The following is a 22,171-nucleotide window of genomic DNA, read 5'->3' as shown; positions in this document are numbered from 1 at the left end:
TTGTGCTAACTGGACATAGTGTACTTCTTGGTAAAGATTCATTTTTACTTACTTACTTTGGTAGCACCTCATTCTATAGATGAAATATCTACAAAGAACCAGTGACAAGGGTCGCTCTTTGTTTTCTCACTTGTTCATAAAGAATGGTGTTATTGGTTTCAGTTGCGGGAATCGTTGCATTGTGATGTGGGCGATCACATTCAGTGTTTCTGTTTGCGAGTAAGAAAGGAGTTCTGTGGTTGTGAAGTGATTTCAGAGCAATGGCAGTTAAACTGAAATCCATAACAAAGGACCCTTGTCCACAACATTTCTGACACAGTGGGAATTACTGTGTATTTCAACCATGTGATGGGCCATCAGGCATGGATGTGCAGCATTTATTTTTGGGATCTCGGTGAGAAAGAAGATATACAAATGTTTTATACTAATAATTTAGTGGGAAACATTTCAGCGTGTTAAACGGAAATGCAGGAAAAGGGACAAATCATAGTTACAGCATTCTTTTTTAAGTTATGGCTCAAGACCCCTAAAAGATGTCAGTAATGAACAATTCTAAATGTGTTGCGTTCAACATCAAATTAAAATACTTCATGATGTGATGTAAATTACATGTTTACCACCACAAAAATTCTGGTTAAAATACAACACAGTGTGATGCGCAAATGAACTGTTAATGACAGTTTGTTCTTAGTGCTTGTTCACAATTATCTGTGAAATCAACTGCAAGTCAAACTTTGCCTAAATGCTTGCCTCAACAAGGAAGAGGGCCTTTTTTTTTTTAACCTGCCGGTTGCTAACTGGGAAAAGCAAATTACTGACTTTTGAAATGCTTACCTTGAAAGATACTGTAACAACAGTAACAACAGCTGGTTAGAGCGTAGGCCTCATAATTCTGAGGAGTGGGGTCCAAATCCTGGCCCCGCCCGTGTGGAGTTTGCATGTTCTCCACGTGCCTGCGTGGGTTTTTTCCAGGCATTCCAGTTTCCTCCCACGTCCCAAAAACATGCATTATTGGAGACTCTAAATTGCCCGTAGGTGTGATTGTGAGTGCAACTGTTGTTTGTCTTTATGTGCCCTGCGATCGGCTGGCAACCAGCTCAGGGTGTACCCTTCCTCATGCCAATTGAGAGCTGGGTTGGGCTCCAGAACTCCTGCGACCCTTGTGAGGATAAGCGGCTAAGAAAGTGGATGGATGGATAATGCAATTTAGTGGCTAAGAAAGTGGATGGATGGATGGATGGATGGATGGATGGATGGATGGATGGATGGATTGATGGATGGATGGATGGATGGAAGGATAATGCAATTTAGCTTGGAAGCAAACTGGCATCTTAAGATTGCCTCGCAACCAGTTCAGAGTGTACCCCACTTCTTGCCCACAAGTATCTGGGAGAGGCTCCAGCACGCCGATGAACCTAGTGAGGCTTAGCGGTACGGAAGATGCATTAATGAATGAAAGCAAACTGGCACCATCCAATGCTAATAGAAAATCCTTACCCCTCATTGTCACGTCCCATCGGAACGAGAGGTAGGACCCAAATGCAGGAACTCGGAAGACGCAAGGTAGTTCAAGAAGAGACACGTTTATTGTATGCCGAGGTCGGGGATCGAGCAGGCAGTCCGGTGCAGCAGCGGTAGTTGGGGCGTCGGGCGACGAGAACGGATGAGTGGGCAGGCAGTAGTCGGTACACGGGGAAACAATCAACGCAGGCAAAAGGATCAAGGAGTCAGGCTTACAAGGTTGGTCAGAGAACGGACGAAGGTCGGTTCACACAGGATCAATCAGGAGTACGAGAGTGCTGGAACGGGACATAAAGCTCAACGAACTGGCGGAGGACCAGTCGTCACCGGGTCCTATATATACGGGGGATGATCAGGCCGCATGAGGCACAGGTGTGTGCCTCCCAATCACCACAGCCGCACAGCTCGCGCTGAAGCGGCAGGATCATGACAGTACCCCCCCCCCCCTCAAAGGCACGGCTCCCAGACGTGCCTAAACGAAAAAAACAGACACTAATTAACACAGGCAGAGGTGGGCGGAATGGGATCCGGAGGAGAGCACGCCCCCCCCGAACCCCAGACTGGTGGCCATCCAGGCCACCAAACACAAGACGTCCGGGCGGACAGGTCAGGAGGACGACCCGGACGCCAAGCACCAGGGTCCCCACGGGGCGATTCGGGCGGACAACCTCTGTGGGGAACCAAACGGCGAGGCAGGAACCAGAACGAGGCAGGCGACAGCTCCAGACGAGAACCTCCCACGGCGTCATTGCAAGACGACCAGGGATTGGTCGCCAACGAGGCCAGGTCCTAAAGCGGCTGGGCGAACTCAGGAGTGAAGAAGATGATGGAGAGCAGGACCAGAGCCATGACCGCCACCCCGAAGTCTCTCCAGCTCCTGGGTGGCTCCACAGAACTCCCCAGCTCCTGCTGGACAGGGACGTGAGAAGGCGGCGGCGACGGCAGTACCGCCCCCTCCTGGTCAGCAACGTGAGAAGGCGGCGCCATCGCCGCCCCCTCCTGGACAGCAACGTGAGAAGGCGGCGCCATCGCCGCCCCCTCCTGGACAGCAACGTGAGAAGGCGGCGCCATCGCCGCCCCCTCCTGGACAGCAACTTGAGAAGGCGGCGCCATCGCCGCCCCCTCCTGGACAGGAACGTGAGAAGGCGGCAGCAGCATCACCAACTCCACCTCCTCCTGGACGGGAGCGTGAGGCGGCTGTGGAGACGTCGCCACCTCCTGGACAGCAACGAGAGGCGGCATCGGGTCGGTCCCCACTGCCACGTGAGCTTGCAGTGCATCCGTTGAAACGGCAACGTGGGCGTGACGCGGTGGCGAATCCGTTTCCAGGGCAACGTGAACCTGAGTAGGCGGAGAGTCAGTCGAAACTGACACGTGGGCGTGTCTCGGGAGCGGGTCAGTTCCGACTGCCGCGTGAGCTCTGCTCGGAACCGCCAACACTGCGACGTGCACTTGAGGTGGCGAGTCTGTTCCCACTGTGGCGTGCACTTGACAAGGGGGCGGGTCGGTTTCCACGGCAACGTGAACCTGAGTCAGCAGCGAGTCAGTCGCCATTGCGACGTCAGCGTAGCTCGGCTGGATCGCCAATCCTTGCCGGACCTGGGCCGTGAGAGCCGCCAATTCGGCGCTCTGCCTCTCTATCTGCGCCCGCATTTCGCGACAGAACGCCTCGTGGTTTGGCGGCTCCTCCTCCCTCTGGGCTGGAAGCCTCGCCACGAGCTGCGGGTCTGCCGGTCTCGCCGTTGCCGGCGAGGAGTGGGAGGACGGTGTCTTCGTTGCTGCGCAGCGAGAGACACCAGGAAGCGCCCGGCGTCTCCTCTGGCCGCCCCGCGGAGGTCCCGGGTAGATGGCCAATCGGGTTCCCTCGTACCGATTGGTGTACTTTGATCTACCGGGTGAAGACGTTCGGGTGCTGGAAACGCGGGGAGGTGAAACAAACTGACTGGGGTGAAAGACCGGACGAGCAGATTCATATTCAAATTCGTCGGAGTCGTACTCAGGCAGCCGGTCATACAAATCGTGGTCCTCCTCATATTCCGAAAAGTCAGAGTCCAGAAGAATATGAGGAGCCGGACGGGTCGTATTCGGGACGTATTCATACCTCGCTGGCGGAGCGTAAGACACGGAAGTGGAGGACATCAGGGAGCCCACCCGGATCGGACAGGCTTGGTCCTCCGGCAGACGGTCTACCTTGCGTCGGTCCCGGCGACACCGGGTCTTTCCTGCTGGGTCCTGTACTGGCCAGTTCGTTCTGTCACGTCCCATCGGAACGAGAGGTAGGACCCAAATGCAGGAACTCGGAAGACGCAAGGTAGTTCAAGAAGAGACACGTTTATTGTATGCCGAGGTCGGGGATCGAGCAGGCAGTCCGGTGCAGCAGCGGTAGTTGGGGCGTCGGGCGACGAGAACGGATGAGTGGGCAAGCAGTAGTCGGTACACGGGGAAACAATCAACGCAGGCAGAAGGATCAAGGAGTCAGGCTTACAAGGTTGGTCGGAGAACGGACGAAGGTCGCTTCACACAGGATCAATCAGGAGTACGAGAGTGCTGGAACGGGACATAAAGCTCAACGAACTGGCGGAGGACCAGTCGTCACCGGGTCCTATATATACGGGGGATGATCAGGCCGCATGAGGCACAGGTGTGTGCCTCCCAATCACCACAGCCGCACAGCTCGCGCTGAAGCGGCAGGATCATGACACTCATCGTGACCAAATAACAAAATCTCTGAATCAAAGTGTGAGTACATTCCTGTAGGAGAGGTGGAGGTAAAATAACATATACAAAATGTTATTTTAAGTAGGGGGAGCCTTTTAAAACATTTATCTTTACCTTATTTGCTATGGATACATGATTGATCTCTAATGAAAATGACCATACAAGTATAGCAGAAGACATTGTGTCTAAGACATGGGGGATTGTGATGGAGGACACTGATTATATGAGACACGTTCTTGTCATGACAGGACAATTCTTGGAATAATAATAATGTTATTAGAAATAATATCCTGCTCATCCATTTTACACCACTTATCCCATACAGGGTGAAGGCCAACATATATTCCGGGGTCACGTGGTCGACGACGCCCGCATTGTATCACATGATCTATGTATTGCTCCGCACACCACGTCTGCGTAGCTTGCTGTGCAGACCTAAAAAAAAGTTGTTGCGTGGAAAAAGTAGTAGAGCTCATCATTTGTGATTGGACTATTTTAGCCAATGATGTGAACGTTTTAGCCACACACTGTGATGAGGTACTCACTCTTCTTCCCCTCTCCATATACCACCAACGTCTTCACCTTCTTGATCAATTTTGCAGCAGAATCATCTGGTCATTTAGGTCAATATGTTCAAGCAGACACTCTTCTATGGTCACCATTTTTGTTTCTTTGTTCCTTGTTACGAAAACGAAAGTTAAAAATGGCTACCAGAAATGACCAAACTGTGCTGAGGAAATGCCACCCTGGTGCCAGTAGTGTGCTAAGTAGATGGAAAGAATACTTTGAGAAGTTGATGAATTAAGAAAATGAGAGCGAAGGAAGAGTAGAAGAGGCAGGTGTGAAGGACTAGGAAGTGGCAATGATTAGTAAGAGGGAAGTTTGAAAGGCACTAAAGAGGATGAAAAATTGAAAGGCAGTTGGTCCGGATGACATACCTGTGGAAGTATGGAAGCAATTTGGAGAGGTGGCTGTGGAGTTTTTAACCAACTTATTCAACAGAATACTAGTGGGTGAGAAGATGCCTGAAGAATGGAGGAAAAGTATGCTAGTTCCCATTTTTAAGAACAAAGGCGATTTGCAGACCTGTGGGAACTATAGAGAAATAAAATTGATGAGGCACACAATGAAGTTGTGGGATAGAGTAGTGGAGGCTAGACTCAGGACAGAAGTCAGTATCAGGGAGCAACAGTATGGATTCATGCCTAGAAAGAGTACTACAGATGCATGATTTGCCTTGAGGATGCTCGTGGAAAAGTACAGAGAAGTTCAGAAGGAGCTACGTTGTGTCTTTGTGGATCGAGAGAAAGTCTATGACAGAGTACCAAGAGAGGAACTGTGGTACTGCATGCGTAAGTCTGGTGTGGTGGAGAAATACTGTTTGTTACAATAGTACAGGACATGTACGAGAGCTGCAGAACAGAGGTGAGGTGTGCCTTAGGTGTGACAGAAGAATTTAAGGTGGAGGTGGGACTGCATCAGGGATCAGCTCTGAGCCCCTTCCTGTTTGCTCTGGTCATGGATAGGCTGACACATGATGTTAGACTGGAATCCCCTTGGAACATGATGTTCATGCATGAATGAGTGGGGAGGAGGGGGGGAGAGTGAGGCTCCGTGGAGAAGAGCTAGCGAGGGTGGTCGACTTCAAATTCTTGGGGTCAACAATCCAGAGCAATGGTGAGTCTGGTAAAGAACTGAATAAATGTGTCCAAGCAGGTTGGAACAGCTGGCAGATTGTATTTGATGTGTTATGTAACAGAAGACTCTCTGCTAGGACAAAGGGCAAAGTATATAAACAGTGGTTTGGCCGGCCATGATGTACGAGTTAGAGATGGAGCCACTGAAGAGACAACAGGAAGCAGAGCTAGAGGTAGCGGAAATGAGGTTGAGGTTCCCTCTAGGAGTAATCACGTTAGATAGGAATAAAAATGAGCTCATTAGAGAGACAGCCAAAGTTGGATGTTTTGGAGACAAGGTTCGAGAGAGCAGACTTTGATGGTTTGGACATGTCCAGAGGTAAGAGAGTAAGTATGTTGGTAGAAGGGTGCTGAGGATGAAGCTGCCAGGCAAAAGAGCGAGAGGAAGACCAAAAAGAAGGTTGATGGATGTTGTGAGGGAGGACATGAGGACAGTGGGTGTTTGAGAGGAGGATGCAGCAGACAGGGTTACATGGAAAAAGATGATGCGCTGGGGCGACCCCTCACAGGACAAGCCAAAAGGAAAAGAAGAAGTCCAATACTCGTTTTTCAAAGTTTTGGCTTGAAGAGGAGACAGCTGCATGTTGCAATAGATTAGTGTGGTGAATGAAATTAGTCAGCTTAATTGATTTAAACTGCCTTCTATTTCTGAATAAGCACCTTTGGTAAATCAGGGAGAACAGTAAAAAGGAGATTAAAAAACAGGTCTGAGCAGGATTTAGATTTTTTTTGGGGGGGGAGTTCAAATCCATGGAGAAAGAGAGCAGGGAATTATTCCATAGCAAACCAAAAGGTCTGTGATCGTGTCCTGTAATTTTGTTTTTTAAAGGATAGTACTGTCCTGAAAAATATCAATGATGTCATCAGTGACAAGTTGACGTCGACTCGACTGTCATCCCTTTAATGTCGACCTAGAAAAAAATTGAAGTTATGGGTGTCCCTGCTGAGCTGTAATATATCCCAGATGACTACAGTACAAGAGGTACGGTTAGGTCTTTAATAGGAATTCGAAACAATGAAAACTGCCGTTAAATTTAAGGTTAATATGGGAGATTGTATGATCATTTGCATGAACAAAGAAGCAGTTAAAACTTATAGTAAAATTGCATCCATTCAGGGGTCAAACTGATCAAGAAGGTAAACATTTTGTGGAAATGGGAAATATATCCAAACATAAAGTGTGTAAATTTAATAAAAATAATGTGGTAATATAATAATAAGAACAATAATTATAATAATGTGACTCACCCCGGACATCCGCCATTGAAAACACTCGGTGGACCCTACGATGGGAGATGAACACGCCCTTTCTGACACGGAAGCTCTTTTCGAAGAAGAGAACATCACATAACTGAGTGAAGTTACCGGGGCAATATTACCCTATTGTTTCGAGCCATATTCAGATGATATGCGATCACGGCCAAACCGCCCTGCCGTCTGATCCGCTTCCGCAGCGGAGATGAGCCATTGTGGCCCGGCGCCGTGATGAGCCACCCCGGCCAACAAGGCCGGCGACTGACTGCGACGAGCCACCCCGGCCGCCAGCCTTGTCGGCCGAGGTGGCTCGTTGCAGCCGGCTGGGGTGGCTCATTTTCGGCACTGAGGTGGCTTATCACGGAGCCGAGCCGGGCTGCTTTATGGCATTGTCGTCACACGCGACTGAGTGCGGCATTGTTGGCAGCGTTGTTCAGAGCCTCTGGCGTCCGCGAGCCGACGCAGCAGCCTTTGCTGGCAAGGCGACGCAGCAGCCTTCGCCGGCGAGCCTCGAGCACATCGACACATTTAGCACGCCTGTCATATGTACGCGGATCTTTTGTTACGTTATGAGAGACCAATTATGGTCCACCCCAAACTATTATTTTTTTTAGTAGCTGTGTACACACCTACCTGTCATTTGGAACCCACAAAGCTCTCGTCCATTGCACCCGTGCAATTCATTTTTCACGACGAACCGGGTCTCTTGCAAACTTATGAAGGGTAAATCCATCCTCCCGAGGGTTCAAGCAATGTCCAGCAATGCAACGAGCCGACATTTTGGCTAACACGAAGGAACAACGAGCTACCTTCTCAGAGGTAAAACTAATAGAAACAAACGAGTCCACTTGAGCGTGGTCCTGCCATGTAGGTCACATCCTGCTTCTTCTCGAAAACAAATCCCTCGAGAGGATTTTCATGGCAGGAGTTCCAAAAAGCTGTATACGTCAAAATCATGTTTTGCGGTGAAAAAATGCATGCGTCCGTGTCGGCTGCCGTTTTTCATTAATAGCATATTAAAATCATCCATTTCATGACACTTGACCTTTAAGCTACCTTGAACTAATAACAAAATACAAATGACATGGGCCACGGGAACCTTTTACTCGGAGGAACTCCTGCTGTCAGAAACTGACTGTTCATTGGCTGGATGGAAAACCCCAATTGTTAATTTTACTCATTGAAGTGAATCTGATACATTGTTGTGCAACATTCATCCAGTCATAGAGATAAAGCTTTGTCATTTTATTTTCCAGGTATAATTTGACACTATTTATCTTAGGTGCCATGTGTAAAATATTCTCTGGTTGGTTATATAGTACCCATTATCTGCACATTAGTGACCACTTTGTTGCTTGCCTGCATGCTCAGTCTCCAAAAGCATACCTGCATGCAAAGGCATAACTGTTTTTCATACAAAGACAACGCCATAATAACAGTAAATGCATAGCTCTAAAGGAGATAATGGATGTCAAACACACAGACACTTTTTGTTACACACAGTAAAGTAAGTTTCTTTCGGCTTGTCCCGTTAGAAGTCGTCATATCTCAGATGAACGTTCATATTTATTTGGCACAGTTTTTACGCCGGATGCCCTTCCTGACACAACCGCTCTTGGGGAGTTGAGGCCAGAGTGAGATATGAACTCATGACCCCTGATCTACCAAACCAATGCTCTAACCACAGAGCTTTGTTACACACGGTACTGTAACAAAACTTGGTGTTGGTTGCGAGGCTACTAAACTTAGCTGAAACCTTTATGTACTAGCACAGAACTATACATTCATCATAATATTAGAAACAAATCAAGTGTCTCAGCATTAAAAAAAAATGTTCTATTTCAAATTTACTTCCTTTTCAACATCTCACTGATAATTAGTGATGTGTCGGTCACAAACAACTTGGCGGTTATTTCAGGTGAACAATGGCAGTCGGATTTGGTGTTTGTTTCTTGTCTTTTTTTCTGTTAAAGCTATATCTGATGTGTCAAGACATGTGGCCACATTAAGCAGAAAGAGGAAAGAGGGAGGTTACAGACACACAGCACACATATTGAAGACACTAGGTGAAAAAAATGGGAATAAAAAAAACCCAGTAAATTTTCAAGTTAATAGATCGTTTGAGGGTAGAGTGGAAACAAAATTAAAATTTCATAACCAGCAGGCTCCAGACACAACCTGCATTAGCCATATGGACTGTTCATACACCACTTGAGTTAGAGAAGAAAATAACGGCCAAGAGAACCTGTTGTTAATCCTTAACAACCATGTCTACTGCAAGTGTTGCTGCTCCTACAATAATTCCACAATACATAAAAATACCTCAGTTTGATGATGCTTTGTTTGTATTTTACAGTCTATTTTGTTTCACTCTTCTTCTTTTTCTTTCGGCTAGTCCCGTTAGGTTTCACCACAGCATGTCATCTTAGATGAATGCATATTTGTTTGGCAGTTTTACGCCGGATGCCTTTCCTGACGCAACCCCTCTGCATTTAGCCGGGAAGAGAAGAATACAGCACCTGGTATTCCCAAGCAGTCTCCCATCAAAGTATTAAACAGGGCCAAACCCACTGAGCTTACGAGATCTGACGAGATCGGTCCTTCTCAGGGTAGCATGGCCATAAGCCCATTTTGTTTTCCTCTATGTGAATTAATTAAAAACATAGTTTTGTGTATTCAATATAATGTACCTGAATTGTTTTTAATTAATAATTCACTTTAGCCATATTTTGGTAATACATAAATTGAAGAGACAAAAAAGAAACTGAGGAGCCTCTTGGGAGCTGAAATAGCTGGCTCTTTTTAGGAAGTCAAATATATATAAAATTAGCTCTTGAAAAGAACTCAAATTCCCTTTACACATGCAGCTAAGTAGACAAGCATGGGGAGAACATGAAAACTCCACACACAGGTTTGTACACAGTGGTCCTCACAGGGAGGCGCTGTGCCTATTTATACTGAGTTCTTCTTGCAAAATGGCACTGTGAGAAATTATTTAATACTTGAAGGATGATAACTTTTGAGGTTTTTCACCTGACATTTTAAATGGATCCCGCTATCACATCTTAATGACTTGCCCATAAATATGCAGCTATGAAAAATAAAAGAGGTGTACAGTACTTTGTCAGAACATCAATTATTTATCCCTGCAGAAGATATCAACACCCTTCTTAAGAGATTGGTCATCCCCCTGCCAAAGTAAGCAGACAAGCTCTCATTTTCTCCCTCACTATATCTTCACATTGACCTAATTGCACAAAAAAAAAAAATTCAGCCTTCATAATCATCTCCTGCTATCACATTTGTGCTTTTTATTCCCTGAGCAAATGCCATCTAGACCACATCTGCACAACCACCGCTTCTGCAATCCCAAACACACTTGTTTCTTTGTTTGAGACTCTGGCCTCAACCCCATTGTCATGTTAATTACCTGCTCGCTCTGTTTTTGAGTCACTACCCACCATCCATCAAAGATGCTCCCAGCTTTTCATCTCAATATGCACATTTCTACCTGTAATTAGGTTTAGGTGAAGAAGAAGATGGATTTTGTCAGCGCAATGCAGTGGGGAAAAAGGCATTAGGAAGTTTCTGTGGCAGTTCTGGGACTAGCCTTTCATAGTGTATAATTGATCGGAGCTGTCATGGGGATGTGCCTTCACGTGGTAGGGGGAGGATTGCTGTATCCTGATGTGTCATACCTAGAGCAGAAGTGGTCTGGATTATGTATCATACAGTACATGCATATGCAATTTCCTACAATTGAACAAATATACCACAATAAACCTTTCCTAGAGCTATGTCTTTAAAAAATGAGTAGCTGGGGGTATCTGGTGTGCATTTGTAAGTGTATTCAAAAATTCCAGATGAATATGCAGTATGTCGTGCAAATAAAGACACATTGTGCAAGTGAGAGTGTATGTACTGTACTGTATGTTTGTACTCATGGTGGCCGAGGAGAGGACAGACTGGGCTGTTGTTGCAATTAGAAAACAGCAAGATGGGAAAACGATTAGAAGATCAGGTTATGAATTTTGTATGCTAAAATGTAGAATGAATATAAATAATTGTTTATATCAAGCTTGATATAGAATTTTCCAATATCAGTAGTGACCTATTATTGTAGAGATTACATTATATTGAAGTACAGACTTCAGTAGAACTACAATTACACAAAAATTATATTGTTCATTGGATGAATCAGTTAATTATTTATTTTAAATTTAGACTATGCTTCAAATGTGTGAAATGGATAAATTTTTACAGTTCTATGCATAATGTAGCAATGCAGTATGGATGACCATGCAGCTCTGTTGACCTTCAGTACTGTAAAAAGAAAACAGCCCTGATGCATCTGGTGCTTGGATGGGCTTTCTCTTTACTGAAGATGGACAGCCCTACATTATTGATCATAAAACACTCTTGCATTGCTATTTCGTCTTTCAAGCCCAGCTAGCTGGGAATTGGGCTTTATGTTAGAGTGGCTCAGCTTTAGCATGCATTAATGTGTGTAGCTTGGCTGTAAAGTTTTGTTTGTGTAATCCTTTCTATCGGTTCTCTCCCCAGTAACACCCAGTGGGAGGCTAAATGGTACCTATTGTTTATCCATTCATCCAGCCAGCCACACACCAACCTACCTAACAACTCACCTGAAAATGATCAATGGCATTTTGATTTGTGTATTTTCTTGATTAATCTAATCTTCATATTATGTCATTGATATTCTGCTAGCAATGTCTTTTAGTTGTTCTGAGTGTTTATACAACTCAGCAGCATTGGAAATGTTGCTATGCAAGACTTTACCTCAATGCTCCTCCCCTGTGGGGACAGTCACAAGGGGGGGCTGCCCATGGTGACCGCGCTGTCACGTGCTGTTTTCATGATGCCACAGAATGATTGGTTTCATGGAGCTGGAGTGTGGACTCTGGCAACGCAGTGGGAAATCATCCCACACCTGGGAGAAGAAACATTGGCAGAATGTAAAATCTTGGTGAGCAAGGTCAATCTAAATGTCATGATGTCACCTGTCTCTTTGTCACTGACTTTTCACTGACTGGTCTAGTGCTGATTAAATGGAGAATTTTATGGCCGAATTTCCCATCTGGCTATCAGGATAATCACAGAAACCTAGCCAAACGTAGTTACATTTAAAAATTATTAAAATACACTGTGCTCAGGTATTTTAACAGTAAACAAGTTGATCATTTTCCAGTCTGACTTAAGTTTATCCACAAGTGTAGAAAAATGTAATTAATTCATTGTAAACATTGATAGCAAGGATGGGTCTCTGACACATCACGTTTTCCACTACATTAATTTAGTATGTCGACAGGCAAAACTATTAGGTAGTCTTCCTGATAATCTCCCTGGTTGTGACAGTTTCACTGATTATTTACCCTCATCTGTCAAGAGGAAGCCATCTATAACACCAGGAAAAAAGGAAAAACAATAATATACAGAAGATATGTTGTGTGAAGGGAGACATAGACAACCACGCATTATTCCACCAAATTACAATACTGTTGATCTTTGTTTTCAAAGATCGTATGGCTTTTGTGTAGCACTGAGGGGACAGGTAGAAATGCATTTTTAAAAACTATGTACACCAACTTGTTCTCCAGAAGCCAAACCACAAAACTCCCCTTATTGGGTACAAAAAAAAGGAAAATTGGGCCCATGGACTTTTTTTAAAATTATTTAATGTTGTACTGAATTTTACAGTGCTTTGGAAGTGCAAAACAAATATGTATGATAAAAGAATAAAACAAATGATGAAACACCAGAAAACAAAATAAACACAGGGCAAAACAGTTTTACATTTCAGAAAACTACCCAAAAATGTCTCTGAAATGTAAAAGTGTTTCGGCTTTTGTTAATTTGTTTTCTCAAATGTAAAAGTGTTTCATCACCTTGAACTGGTTGTCAGCCAATCGCAGGGCACATAGAAACAAACAATCATTCGCACTCATGTTCACACCTATGGGCAATTTAGAGTCTTCAATTAACCTACCATGTTTTTGGGATGTGGGAGGAAAACAGAGTACCTGGAGAAAACCCAGACAGGCAAGGGGAGAACATGGAAACTCCACACAGGCAGGGCTGGGATTGGAACCCCAGACCTCAGAACTGTGATGATGCACCCACTAGTCGTCCACCGTCCAGCCAAAAATGTTCCAATTTTTTTTCTGAAATGTGTTTCCGCTGTTCTTAGTTTGTTTTCTGAAATGAGTAAGTGTTTTAGTCATTTGTTAAATTGTTTTCTGAAATACAAGTGTTATATGCTATTTTTATGTTGTTCTGCATTTCCAAACCCACGAAAGGATTTTCTACAAAATGTAAAAAAAAAAATCTACATGAACGTCATTTGGCAAACACATCAAACACAAATTTGTTTGTTATTTCCCCAACCGAACTGAAACTGAAAAGGGATTACACAACCAGAGAAATGTGGTAAATTGCAGCAAGGGTGGGTGAGGGTGTGGGGGGATTAAATGTCACGGGGACTGAATAACGCTCAAGCTTTTATAGTTTTTTGGGGGGCTATAATTACTGTGATTATACAGAGTATATACAGTGCATATTTTTGAGTATCATTTTAAATGAATGGAGATTCACGTTACACGTCAGAGAAATGTCAATAGACAATAAATGTTCTTCCTGCGCTGTGAATACCAAATATTAACAAACAGGCACATGGCAGGCGAGTTTGTATGCATGGAGATATTGCAAGACTATCTTATGTATCTTCCACGCAATAAACAAATGTTAAACAAAAACTTGAATTTAGACACACAATTGAATAATGTCCCTGGATTGATTTTAGTTACAGTGAAGAAAATAAGTATTTGAACACCCTGCTATATTGCAAGTTCTCCCACTTAGAAATCATGGAGGGGTCTGAAATTTTCATCATAGGTGCATGCCCACTGTGAGAGAGATAATCTAAAAAAAAAAATCCACAAATCACAATGTATTATTTTTTAACGATTTATTTGTGTGATACAGCTGCAAATAAGTATTCGAACACCTAAGAAAATCAATGTTATTGTATGGTACAGTAGCCTTTGTTTGCAATTACAGAGGTCAAACGTTTCCTGTAGTTGTTCACCTGTAGTTGTTCACCAGGTTTGCACACACTGCAGGAGGGATTTTGGCCCACTCCTCCACACAGATCTTCTCTAGATCAGACAAGTTTCTGGGCTGTCGCTCTGAAACACAGAGTTTCAGCTCCCTCCAAAGATTTTCTATTGGGTTTAGGTGTGGAGACTGGCTAGGCCACGCCAGAACCTTGATATGCTTCTTACAGAGCCACTCCTTGGTTTTCCTGGATGTGTGCTTCGGGTCATTGTCACGTTGAAAGAACCAGCCACAACCCATCTTGAATGCTCTAACTGAGGGAAAGAGGTTGTTTCCCAAAATCTCACAATACATGGCCGCGGTGATCCTCTCCTTAATGCAATGCAGTCATCCTGTCCCATGTGCAGAAAAACACCCCCAAAGCATGATGCTACAACCCCCATGCTTCACAGTAGGGATTGTGGTCTTGGGATGGAAGTTATCATTCGTCTTCCTCCAAACACGGTGAGAGGATTTATAACCAAAAAGTTCAATTTTGGTCTCATCTGATCACAAATCTTTCTCCGATGACTCCTCTGTATCATCCAAATGGTCATTGGCAATCTTAAAATGGGCCTTGACATGTGCTGGTTAAAGCAGGGGAACCTTCCGTGCCATGCATGATTTCAAACCATGAGAATTACTAACAGTCACCTTGGAAATGGTGGTCCCAGCTCTTTTCAGGTCATTGACCAAGTCCTGACATGTAGTCCTGGGCTGACTCCTCGCCTTTCTCAGGACTATTGAGTCCCCACAAGGTGATATCTTGCATTGGGTTCCACTCCGATTGAGATTGACCGTCGCGTTTAGCTACTTCCTTTTTCTAATGATTGTTCCAACAATGGACCTTTTTTCACCAAGCTGCTTGACAATTTCTCCGTAGCCCTTTCCAGCTGTGTGGAGTTGTACAATTTTGTCTCTGGACAAAATTTGTCTTTGGACAGCTCTTTGGTCTTGGCCATGTTACAAGTTTGAGTCTTACTGATTGTATGGGGTGGACAGGTGTCTTTATGCAGCTAACGACCTCACACAGGTGCATCTGATTCTGGATAACACATGGAGTGGAGGTGGACTTTTAAAGGAGGACTAACAGGTCTTTGAGGGTCAAAATTCTCGCTGATAGGAAGGTGTTCAAATACTTATTTGCAGCTGTATCACACAAATAAATTAAGTTAAAAAAATCATATTTTGTGATTTCAGGATTTTTCTTTTTAGATTATCTCTCTCACAGTGCACATGCCAAACATGTGACATCACTTGAACTCAAACCACTGAAATAAAAGTAATGTAATGGAATATTGTCCAACGGCAGTTTTTTTTTTTTTTTTTTTGCATTTATTTATTTATTTATTTATTTCAGCAATAACTGTGCCTTGATGCTTTATATATTGTTTTTTTTTTACCTCAGACTTTCTTCGATTTTGATTCTATTTTATTGCACCTTGCACCTTGTGGAAAAGCACTCGTTATTTTGTTGTATGCACAGCATATAATGACATTAAAGGCTTTTGATTTGACATGCACCTATGATGGAAATTTCAGACTCCTCCATGATTTCTAAGTGGGAGAACTTTCAATATAGCAGGGTGTTCAAATACTCATTTTCTTCACATCCTACATCCTATTCACGTATTTTATGGTAACCTATTTGTGTGTATTGTACACACCTCAGTGGTAGTCAGAGGTAACCACCGGTAGTGGTAGACACCAGTAGATGGTGATTGATGGATGGTATGGTATGGTTTGGTATGGTATGGTAGAATTTATCGTCAGTCCTCAATATATGTTGCTTTTTAAAATTATAAAATAAAATATAATAATAATAACATCCACAAACATAAAAGCATTGTTTTGTTGTTTTTTGTTGTTTTGAGGAAGTGCTCTAAAAATGCCACCAATTTTGATTGTCTTCGCTGCTCTGGCAGACTGTTCCAAAGTCAACACTCTGTGATGGAGAAGGATGATGGAGCTCTGATCTTGCACCTCTAGTTTAGCCTCGACTTTGCAACACCAAGAAGGCCCTCACCTAAGGATCTGAGGTTGTGGGCTGGCTCATAAGTCTTAGGCACACTGTTTATGAAGTTAATTAGTTTTGAAATTGCTTCGTGTCCCATTGTTGATGATTTGTTGTATTCTTTCCGTGTAATGAATCTTCTGGACACCACTGCCCCTGCTAAAGTTAAAATGGTTAAAAATAGGCAGAAGGCATCTGCAGTAATGATGATGTGGTCGAGAGCTAAAGGCACACAAAAAAAGGAAGTGTCGGCGGGGGGGCAAACAGACTTACAGTACGGTATGTGTCACGTCCCATCGGAACGAGAGTAGGACCCAAATGCAGGACTCGGAAGATGCAAGGTAGTTAAAGGAGAAACTTTTATTAAATGCAGAGGTAGGGGATCGGGCAGGCAGTCGGGTGCAGCAACGATAGTTGGGACGTCGGGCGAAGAGAGCAGGTGAGCGGGCAGGCAGGAGTCGGTACACAGGAGAACAATCAAAGCAGGCAGAAGTAACGAAGGAGTCAGGCTTACAAGGTTGGTCGGAGAACGGGCGAAGGTCAGTACACACAGGTTCGATCAGGGATACCGGAGCACATGAACGGGACATGAAGATCAACGAACTGGCGGGGACCAATCGTCATCGGGGTGATATAAATACACAGACTAATCAGCCCGCATGAGACGCAGGTGTGCGCCCCAATCAGCGCACCCGCACAGCTCGTGCTGGAGCGGCAGAATCATGACAGTATGTTCATTACGACATTTATCAAGAATGGCTGAGCGTGTTCAAACTGATTTTGTTCAGAATAAACTTGGGGTATTTTTCAGAAATGCTTTCAAAGTGTACAATAGAAACATACACTGTCCTGTTTGCCACCTATTAACAGGGTAGCAAACCCACTTGCTCTATTGCCTTTCCAACATATTTCCAGAACCAAGTGGAAGTTTACAATATTCTTTAATGGCAAGGTTAAGGTATTAAACCTTCAATAAATAGCACAACACATAATACTGCAGCCTAACAGACATGTGAGCTGACACATTTCACATGTGACACTAACAAAATAGTCTGAGACCATCACTAGTCTGAGTTCAGGAGTTGCTTTGTTGACTTTGCACACAAGATTTCTAAAATCTGTATTGAGCAGTTTGCTACTACCTCACTTCATGTATTTAGTTAACATTTCACTACAGTCTGGATCATGTCCAATTGTTTTAAAAAGTGCTGTCTCCACACTACATCACTACATAGAGTTCTTGATGCCATGGTACTGAATAACTATAAACCCATATTAAAACTGGCTTTTTTACGTAATCCCTTGAGAAAGTTGATTAGTTAAAGTTAAATAGCTCTCCTGCTTTTCTCTACTGAATGACTGCTTTGATTTTTTTCCAATTAGATTTTAGCACTGAGGCTGTTCTTATTTAATCAAAGTGACAAATGATACCTGTCTAAATACTGAAGATGATAGTCTCAAGCTTTGCCTTTCTAGATCTGAGTGTTGCGCTGCAGCAAGGCCAGCCTAAATTGTTGCCATAACCCAACCCCATGAATTTGTCCTCAAATTAATTTGAAAAATTAATTGTGATTACTTTTTTTGAGAAAAAAAATGTTCTGATGTGTAGCACACGCTTTGGCATTAACATAAAGGCAAACCCTTCTGAAAATTGGTTGAGAATAGAGCAAGTAATGATTTAAATTCAATGCCCATGCAATGCCATAGAAGGGAACATCGACCTTCCCAACATGACCACCACTTAGGCAGATCCGTTAGCCGGGATGCTACTGTAATGACACCATATAATGTTTAATTTACAACTGACACAATCTATGAAAGGACGCTTTACGACACGGCAATCATTCAATGGTACCTCTTGAATTGCTGTGTGTTATGTGTCGGCACTGACTTGGCAGGGCCTTGTAATGGCATGTAGTGGGTCGCTATTAGCTAATATGCTACTTAGGCACTTGGAGCTGTTGCTAGCTAATTGACTAGCAAAGAATTTCCCCAGAACTAGCTAATCTGATGCAATATGAAATGTCTCCATGAAGTTTCTTATGACAAGATAGGGCGTATTCATAAGTGTTTTTTTTAGAGTATCTTTCAGAAAAGGTTGACATGCCTTGAAAACTCTCAGCAAGAATCGTTATCGCTATCTATATGTATAGTTTACATTGAAATTGAATGTGTTATAGTAATCATGTAAACACAAAACAAGATAAAATACAATATGGCCATTCATCCTTCCATTAGCCAAGCCGCATATCCTCACAAGTGTCACGGGAGAGCCGGAGCCTATCCCAGCTAGCTTCAGGCAAAAGGCAGACTACACCCTGAACTGGTTGCCAGTTAGTCACAGGGCAAATATTGACACCATTACTGATTAGGAATCGAGCTCATGCTGCCCACACCAAAGTGAGGGATGTGTACCACTACAACATCAGTGACTCTTAAAACGTGGTAATTGTTTGGGTGAAAATGGCCCAAGATACCATATATTTGTGTCAAATTTGTCATTACAATTCACTTCCTTTGAAACATACCTGCTTCCAAACAGTGTTTTTCACTTCAGAGGTTCAGAACGATATTATTTAGCTCATACTGCCACCTATCGACTCAGAAAAGAAAAGGCATCGTAATAAGATCACAGACCCCTGGACCGACCAAAATAAAAATCACGGGTATGTACTACATTTCCAACAGTGTTGTCTGTTACTCAAATTTAAATACAAATTTATAAACAATTTACTTCTTCTATAATAGAGCTAGACATGAGCACAAATTTTCTAAACATTCCTTTTCTCTCAGAGGAAGTGCTCATGGTGTATTGATAGGGCTGCAAAAAGTCTATGCTTTTCTGACAATAAACCATTCATACATCTATTCATTCATCTTCCATTTTGTTTCTCCTGACTAGGATAACAGGCGTGCTGGAGCCTATCCCAGCTCTCCTCGGGGAAGAGCAGGATACACCCTAAGTTGGTCGCAAGCCAGTCGCAGGGCATATATAAACAAACAACCATTCAAACTCATACCTACAAGCAAGTTAGTTTTTAATGAAGACAATAAACAAGACTTCTGTAATTATTAAATAAATAGATCAATTGATTTATTATAATTACTAATATTGTTATTATTCATCCATCCATTTTCTTAGTCGCTTATCCTCACAAGGGTCGCGGCGAGTGCTGGAGCCTATCCCAGCTGTCAACAGGCAGGAGGTGGGGAACAGCCTGAACTGGTTGCCAGCCAATCGCAGGGCATATCGAGACAAACAGCCACACTCACAATCACACTTCGGGGAAATTTAGAGTGTTGATTAATGTTGCATGTTTTTGGAATGTGGGATAAAACCGGAGTTCCCGGAGAAAACTCACGCAGGCATGGGGAGATCATCAAATTCCACACAGGCGGGGCCAGGATTGAACCCTGGACCTCAGAACTATGAGGCCAACACTTTACGGCAGATACACCATGCCGCTCCAATTATTATTATCCATCCATCCATCCATTTTCTTTACCGCTTATCCTCACGAGGGTACCGGGGAGTGCTGGAGCCTATTACAGCTGTCAACGGGCAGGAGAAGGGGTACACCCTGAATTGGTTGCCAGCCAATCGCAGGGCACATTGAGACAAATAAGCGCACTCACAATCACACCTAGGGGCAATTTAGAGTGTCCAATTAATGTTGCATGTTTTTCGAATGTGGGAGGAAACCGGAGTGCCCGGAGGAAACCCACGCAGGCAGGGGAACAACATGCAAATTCCTCACTGGCGGGTCTGGGATTGAACCAGGGACCTCAGATTTGTGAGGCCAACACTTTACCAGAAGATCCACTGTGCCGCTCATTATTACTATTATTATTTATTTTATTATTATTATCCATCCATCCATCCATCCATTTTCTACTGCTTCTCGGGTCAATCACATTGGCACATTGATTGTGAAGATAAAGATAGCACAAAGAGCATGTCCAGTATAAATGTGTGATGTTTTCATGTTTTTCTCATTATTTTTTATTGCAGCGGCATCTTGGAAAAGTAATTTTGACCCTATGTATTTTCCATATACATATTTTATTTCAATTATCTTTTTGATATAGCTTTTTATGTATCTAGCCCTGGCTCAGGCAAATATAATATCTTGGTATTTGATTTAAATAATCTTCGCTTTTTAAGTGTCTCATTTCTTTGATGATTTTATTTTTTAACATAACCCTTTGTTCACTGTAATCCTTGCTATTTTTAAGCCTTTAACTTTTTGTGTTTAGTGTTTGAACTACTTGTTCCAGAGCCCTTTGTTCATTGTACTGCAGACTAAAGTCTTGTAATTGTTTGTTTCACTCTGCGCAGTGATCAAAGCGGTCTGCCATCCATCAATTAAATACATTCATTCAAATATTTGACTTTTAGACGTTTGTTGTATTTGTATAGTTAGCGTTTAAAAGTGAAGCACACCTGTGGAAGCATTACAAGCGCTCAAACAGTAGATGTCTCCCTCGTCATGCAACTGTGAATTATCATCGCCACTGCACTACAGATGACAGAGACGCCATTTTGAAAAACAAATTGTTCATAGCACACCCGGTCAGAGAACTGGAACTATGCCGCGGGGCCGGCCTCGCAAATCGAGACTTAAAACCACCGACGAAACAGGTAACAAGTCCCAAAATGCAGCGAATAAAAAATATAGATTGTAGTCTTTCCAAAAAAGCTGGTGTTTTTTTGAATAAACACTTCTAGGTCGTATCTAATGCCACTTAAGTGTAGTGCATATAGTCCCCGGATATAGTATTGCGGGTGGGCTTTGCTTTGTGCGGCGAAGGAGTGATTGAGGCGGAATGATATTAATAGTATTTCGGTGGCTCTTCTGACTGCCTTCCAGTCGAAATCGATGCTCGGAAAGAGAGCATCTGAGTTGCTGATGCTTGAATGCAACCTGCGTATTTTGTACCGTTGCGGTGTTTGTCAACAATTTGCCATTAGCTTCTTTTTGCTAACTCGCGCTTCGTTGTGCTACTATTAGCTTAAACGCTAACTCGCTCCAATTGTGCCTGTTGGTGTTTGGACGTTGTCAAGCAATCCGACGAACCCCGTCCAACTACTGACGGTTAGTGAATGTGTGGGAGAAGTTACACAAACAATACATTTAAAAAATAAAATCCGCTGTCTTTTCTGTACTCGGGCGATCACATCATAACAACATTGTTGTAGTCCTGCACTGGCGAAATAAATGAACCGTTGACAAAACGTCTCAGTCATCAACATTAATGACGTAATTTTAGCGATTGCGAATACGAGCTGCATGCAGACATTTATGAGAAAACATTTAACAGTAGAAATTGGATAACGGAAACTGCCACAAACGCAACATTTGTCAAAACGGTTTGAGCAGCACCGTTTGATTTGCTTGACTTTTACATTAATTCTCAGTGAATGCGGCACTATAATTATTGTGTACGCTCAAATTTTATGGCCATACGAATGGAATAAAACATTGGATGTGGGCGCTCTCTGGACCGAACATCGCGAAACCTAAAATGAGTTGGAATTTGTGAATAAAAACGGCACAATGATTTGCACGTCTTTCTCTACCTAAATTTAACCGAATACATTACAAAGATGAGTTATTTAATGTTCAAACTGATTTAAGTTCTGTACCGCATAGCCTCACTACGGTCACAACTATGTTTCAACTATTTTTAGGCGAGAAGTGGGGTATAGTGAACGGTTTGCAAACCAATTGTAGGCCTCATACAAACAATTCTTACCTTCATATGTACGGGAAATTTAGTCTTAAATCCATCTACCATGCATGTCTATGGGATGTGTGAGGTAACACACACAGGCTTGGCAAGGTCTTCAGAA

At 43.3% G+C, this 22,171-nt stretch overlaps 1 protein-coding gene and 1 long non-coding RNA gene across 6 annotated transcripts in view; one reads left to right on the top strand and one right to left on the bottom strand.

Moving 5' to 3' along the window:
- Positions 1-10,757: 10,757 nt before the first annotated feature.
- Positions 10,758-22,162, bottom strand: LOC133501065 (uncharacterized). Of its 2 annotated transcripts, none has more exons than XR_009795090.1 (3): positions 22,075-22,162; positions 11,991-12,141; positions 10,758-10,888 (listed from the first exon to the last, which is right to left on the bottom strand). It is a non-coding gene; the product is annotated as an uncharacterized LOC133501065 (long non-coding RNA). The 2 variants fall into 2 exon arrangements; XR_009795091.1 differs by lacking the exon at positions 22,075-22,162 and adding an exon at positions 20,762-20,843.
- The window catches only part of LOC133501064 (zinc finger protein 236-like), a 51,283-nt gene continuing 49,928 nt past the window's right edge, over positions 20,817-22,171 (top strand). For all 4 annotated transcript variants that reach the window (XR_009795089.1, XM_061820501.1, XM_061820498.1 and 1 more), the window contains exon 1: positions 20,817-20,959. Coding sequence is in view for 3 of the 4 variants with exons in the window: in XM_061820501.1 (XP_061676485.1) it covers positions 20,908-20,959 (52 nt within the window). In the remaining variant the exon portion in view is untranslated. The remainder of the gene's footprint in view (positions 20,960-22,171) is intronic.

This window comes from Syngnathoides biaculeatus, chromosome 5 (genome assembly GCF_019802595.1).
Source record: "Syngnathoides biaculeatus isolate LvHL_M chromosome 5, ASM1980259v1, whole genome shotgun sequence".
NCBI classification, from domain to species: Eukaryota; Metazoa; Chordata; class Actinopteri; order Syngnathiformes; family Syngnathidae; genus Syngnathoides; species Syngnathoides biaculeatus.
This window is presented reverse-complemented; position numbering and strand designations above follow the sequence as displayed.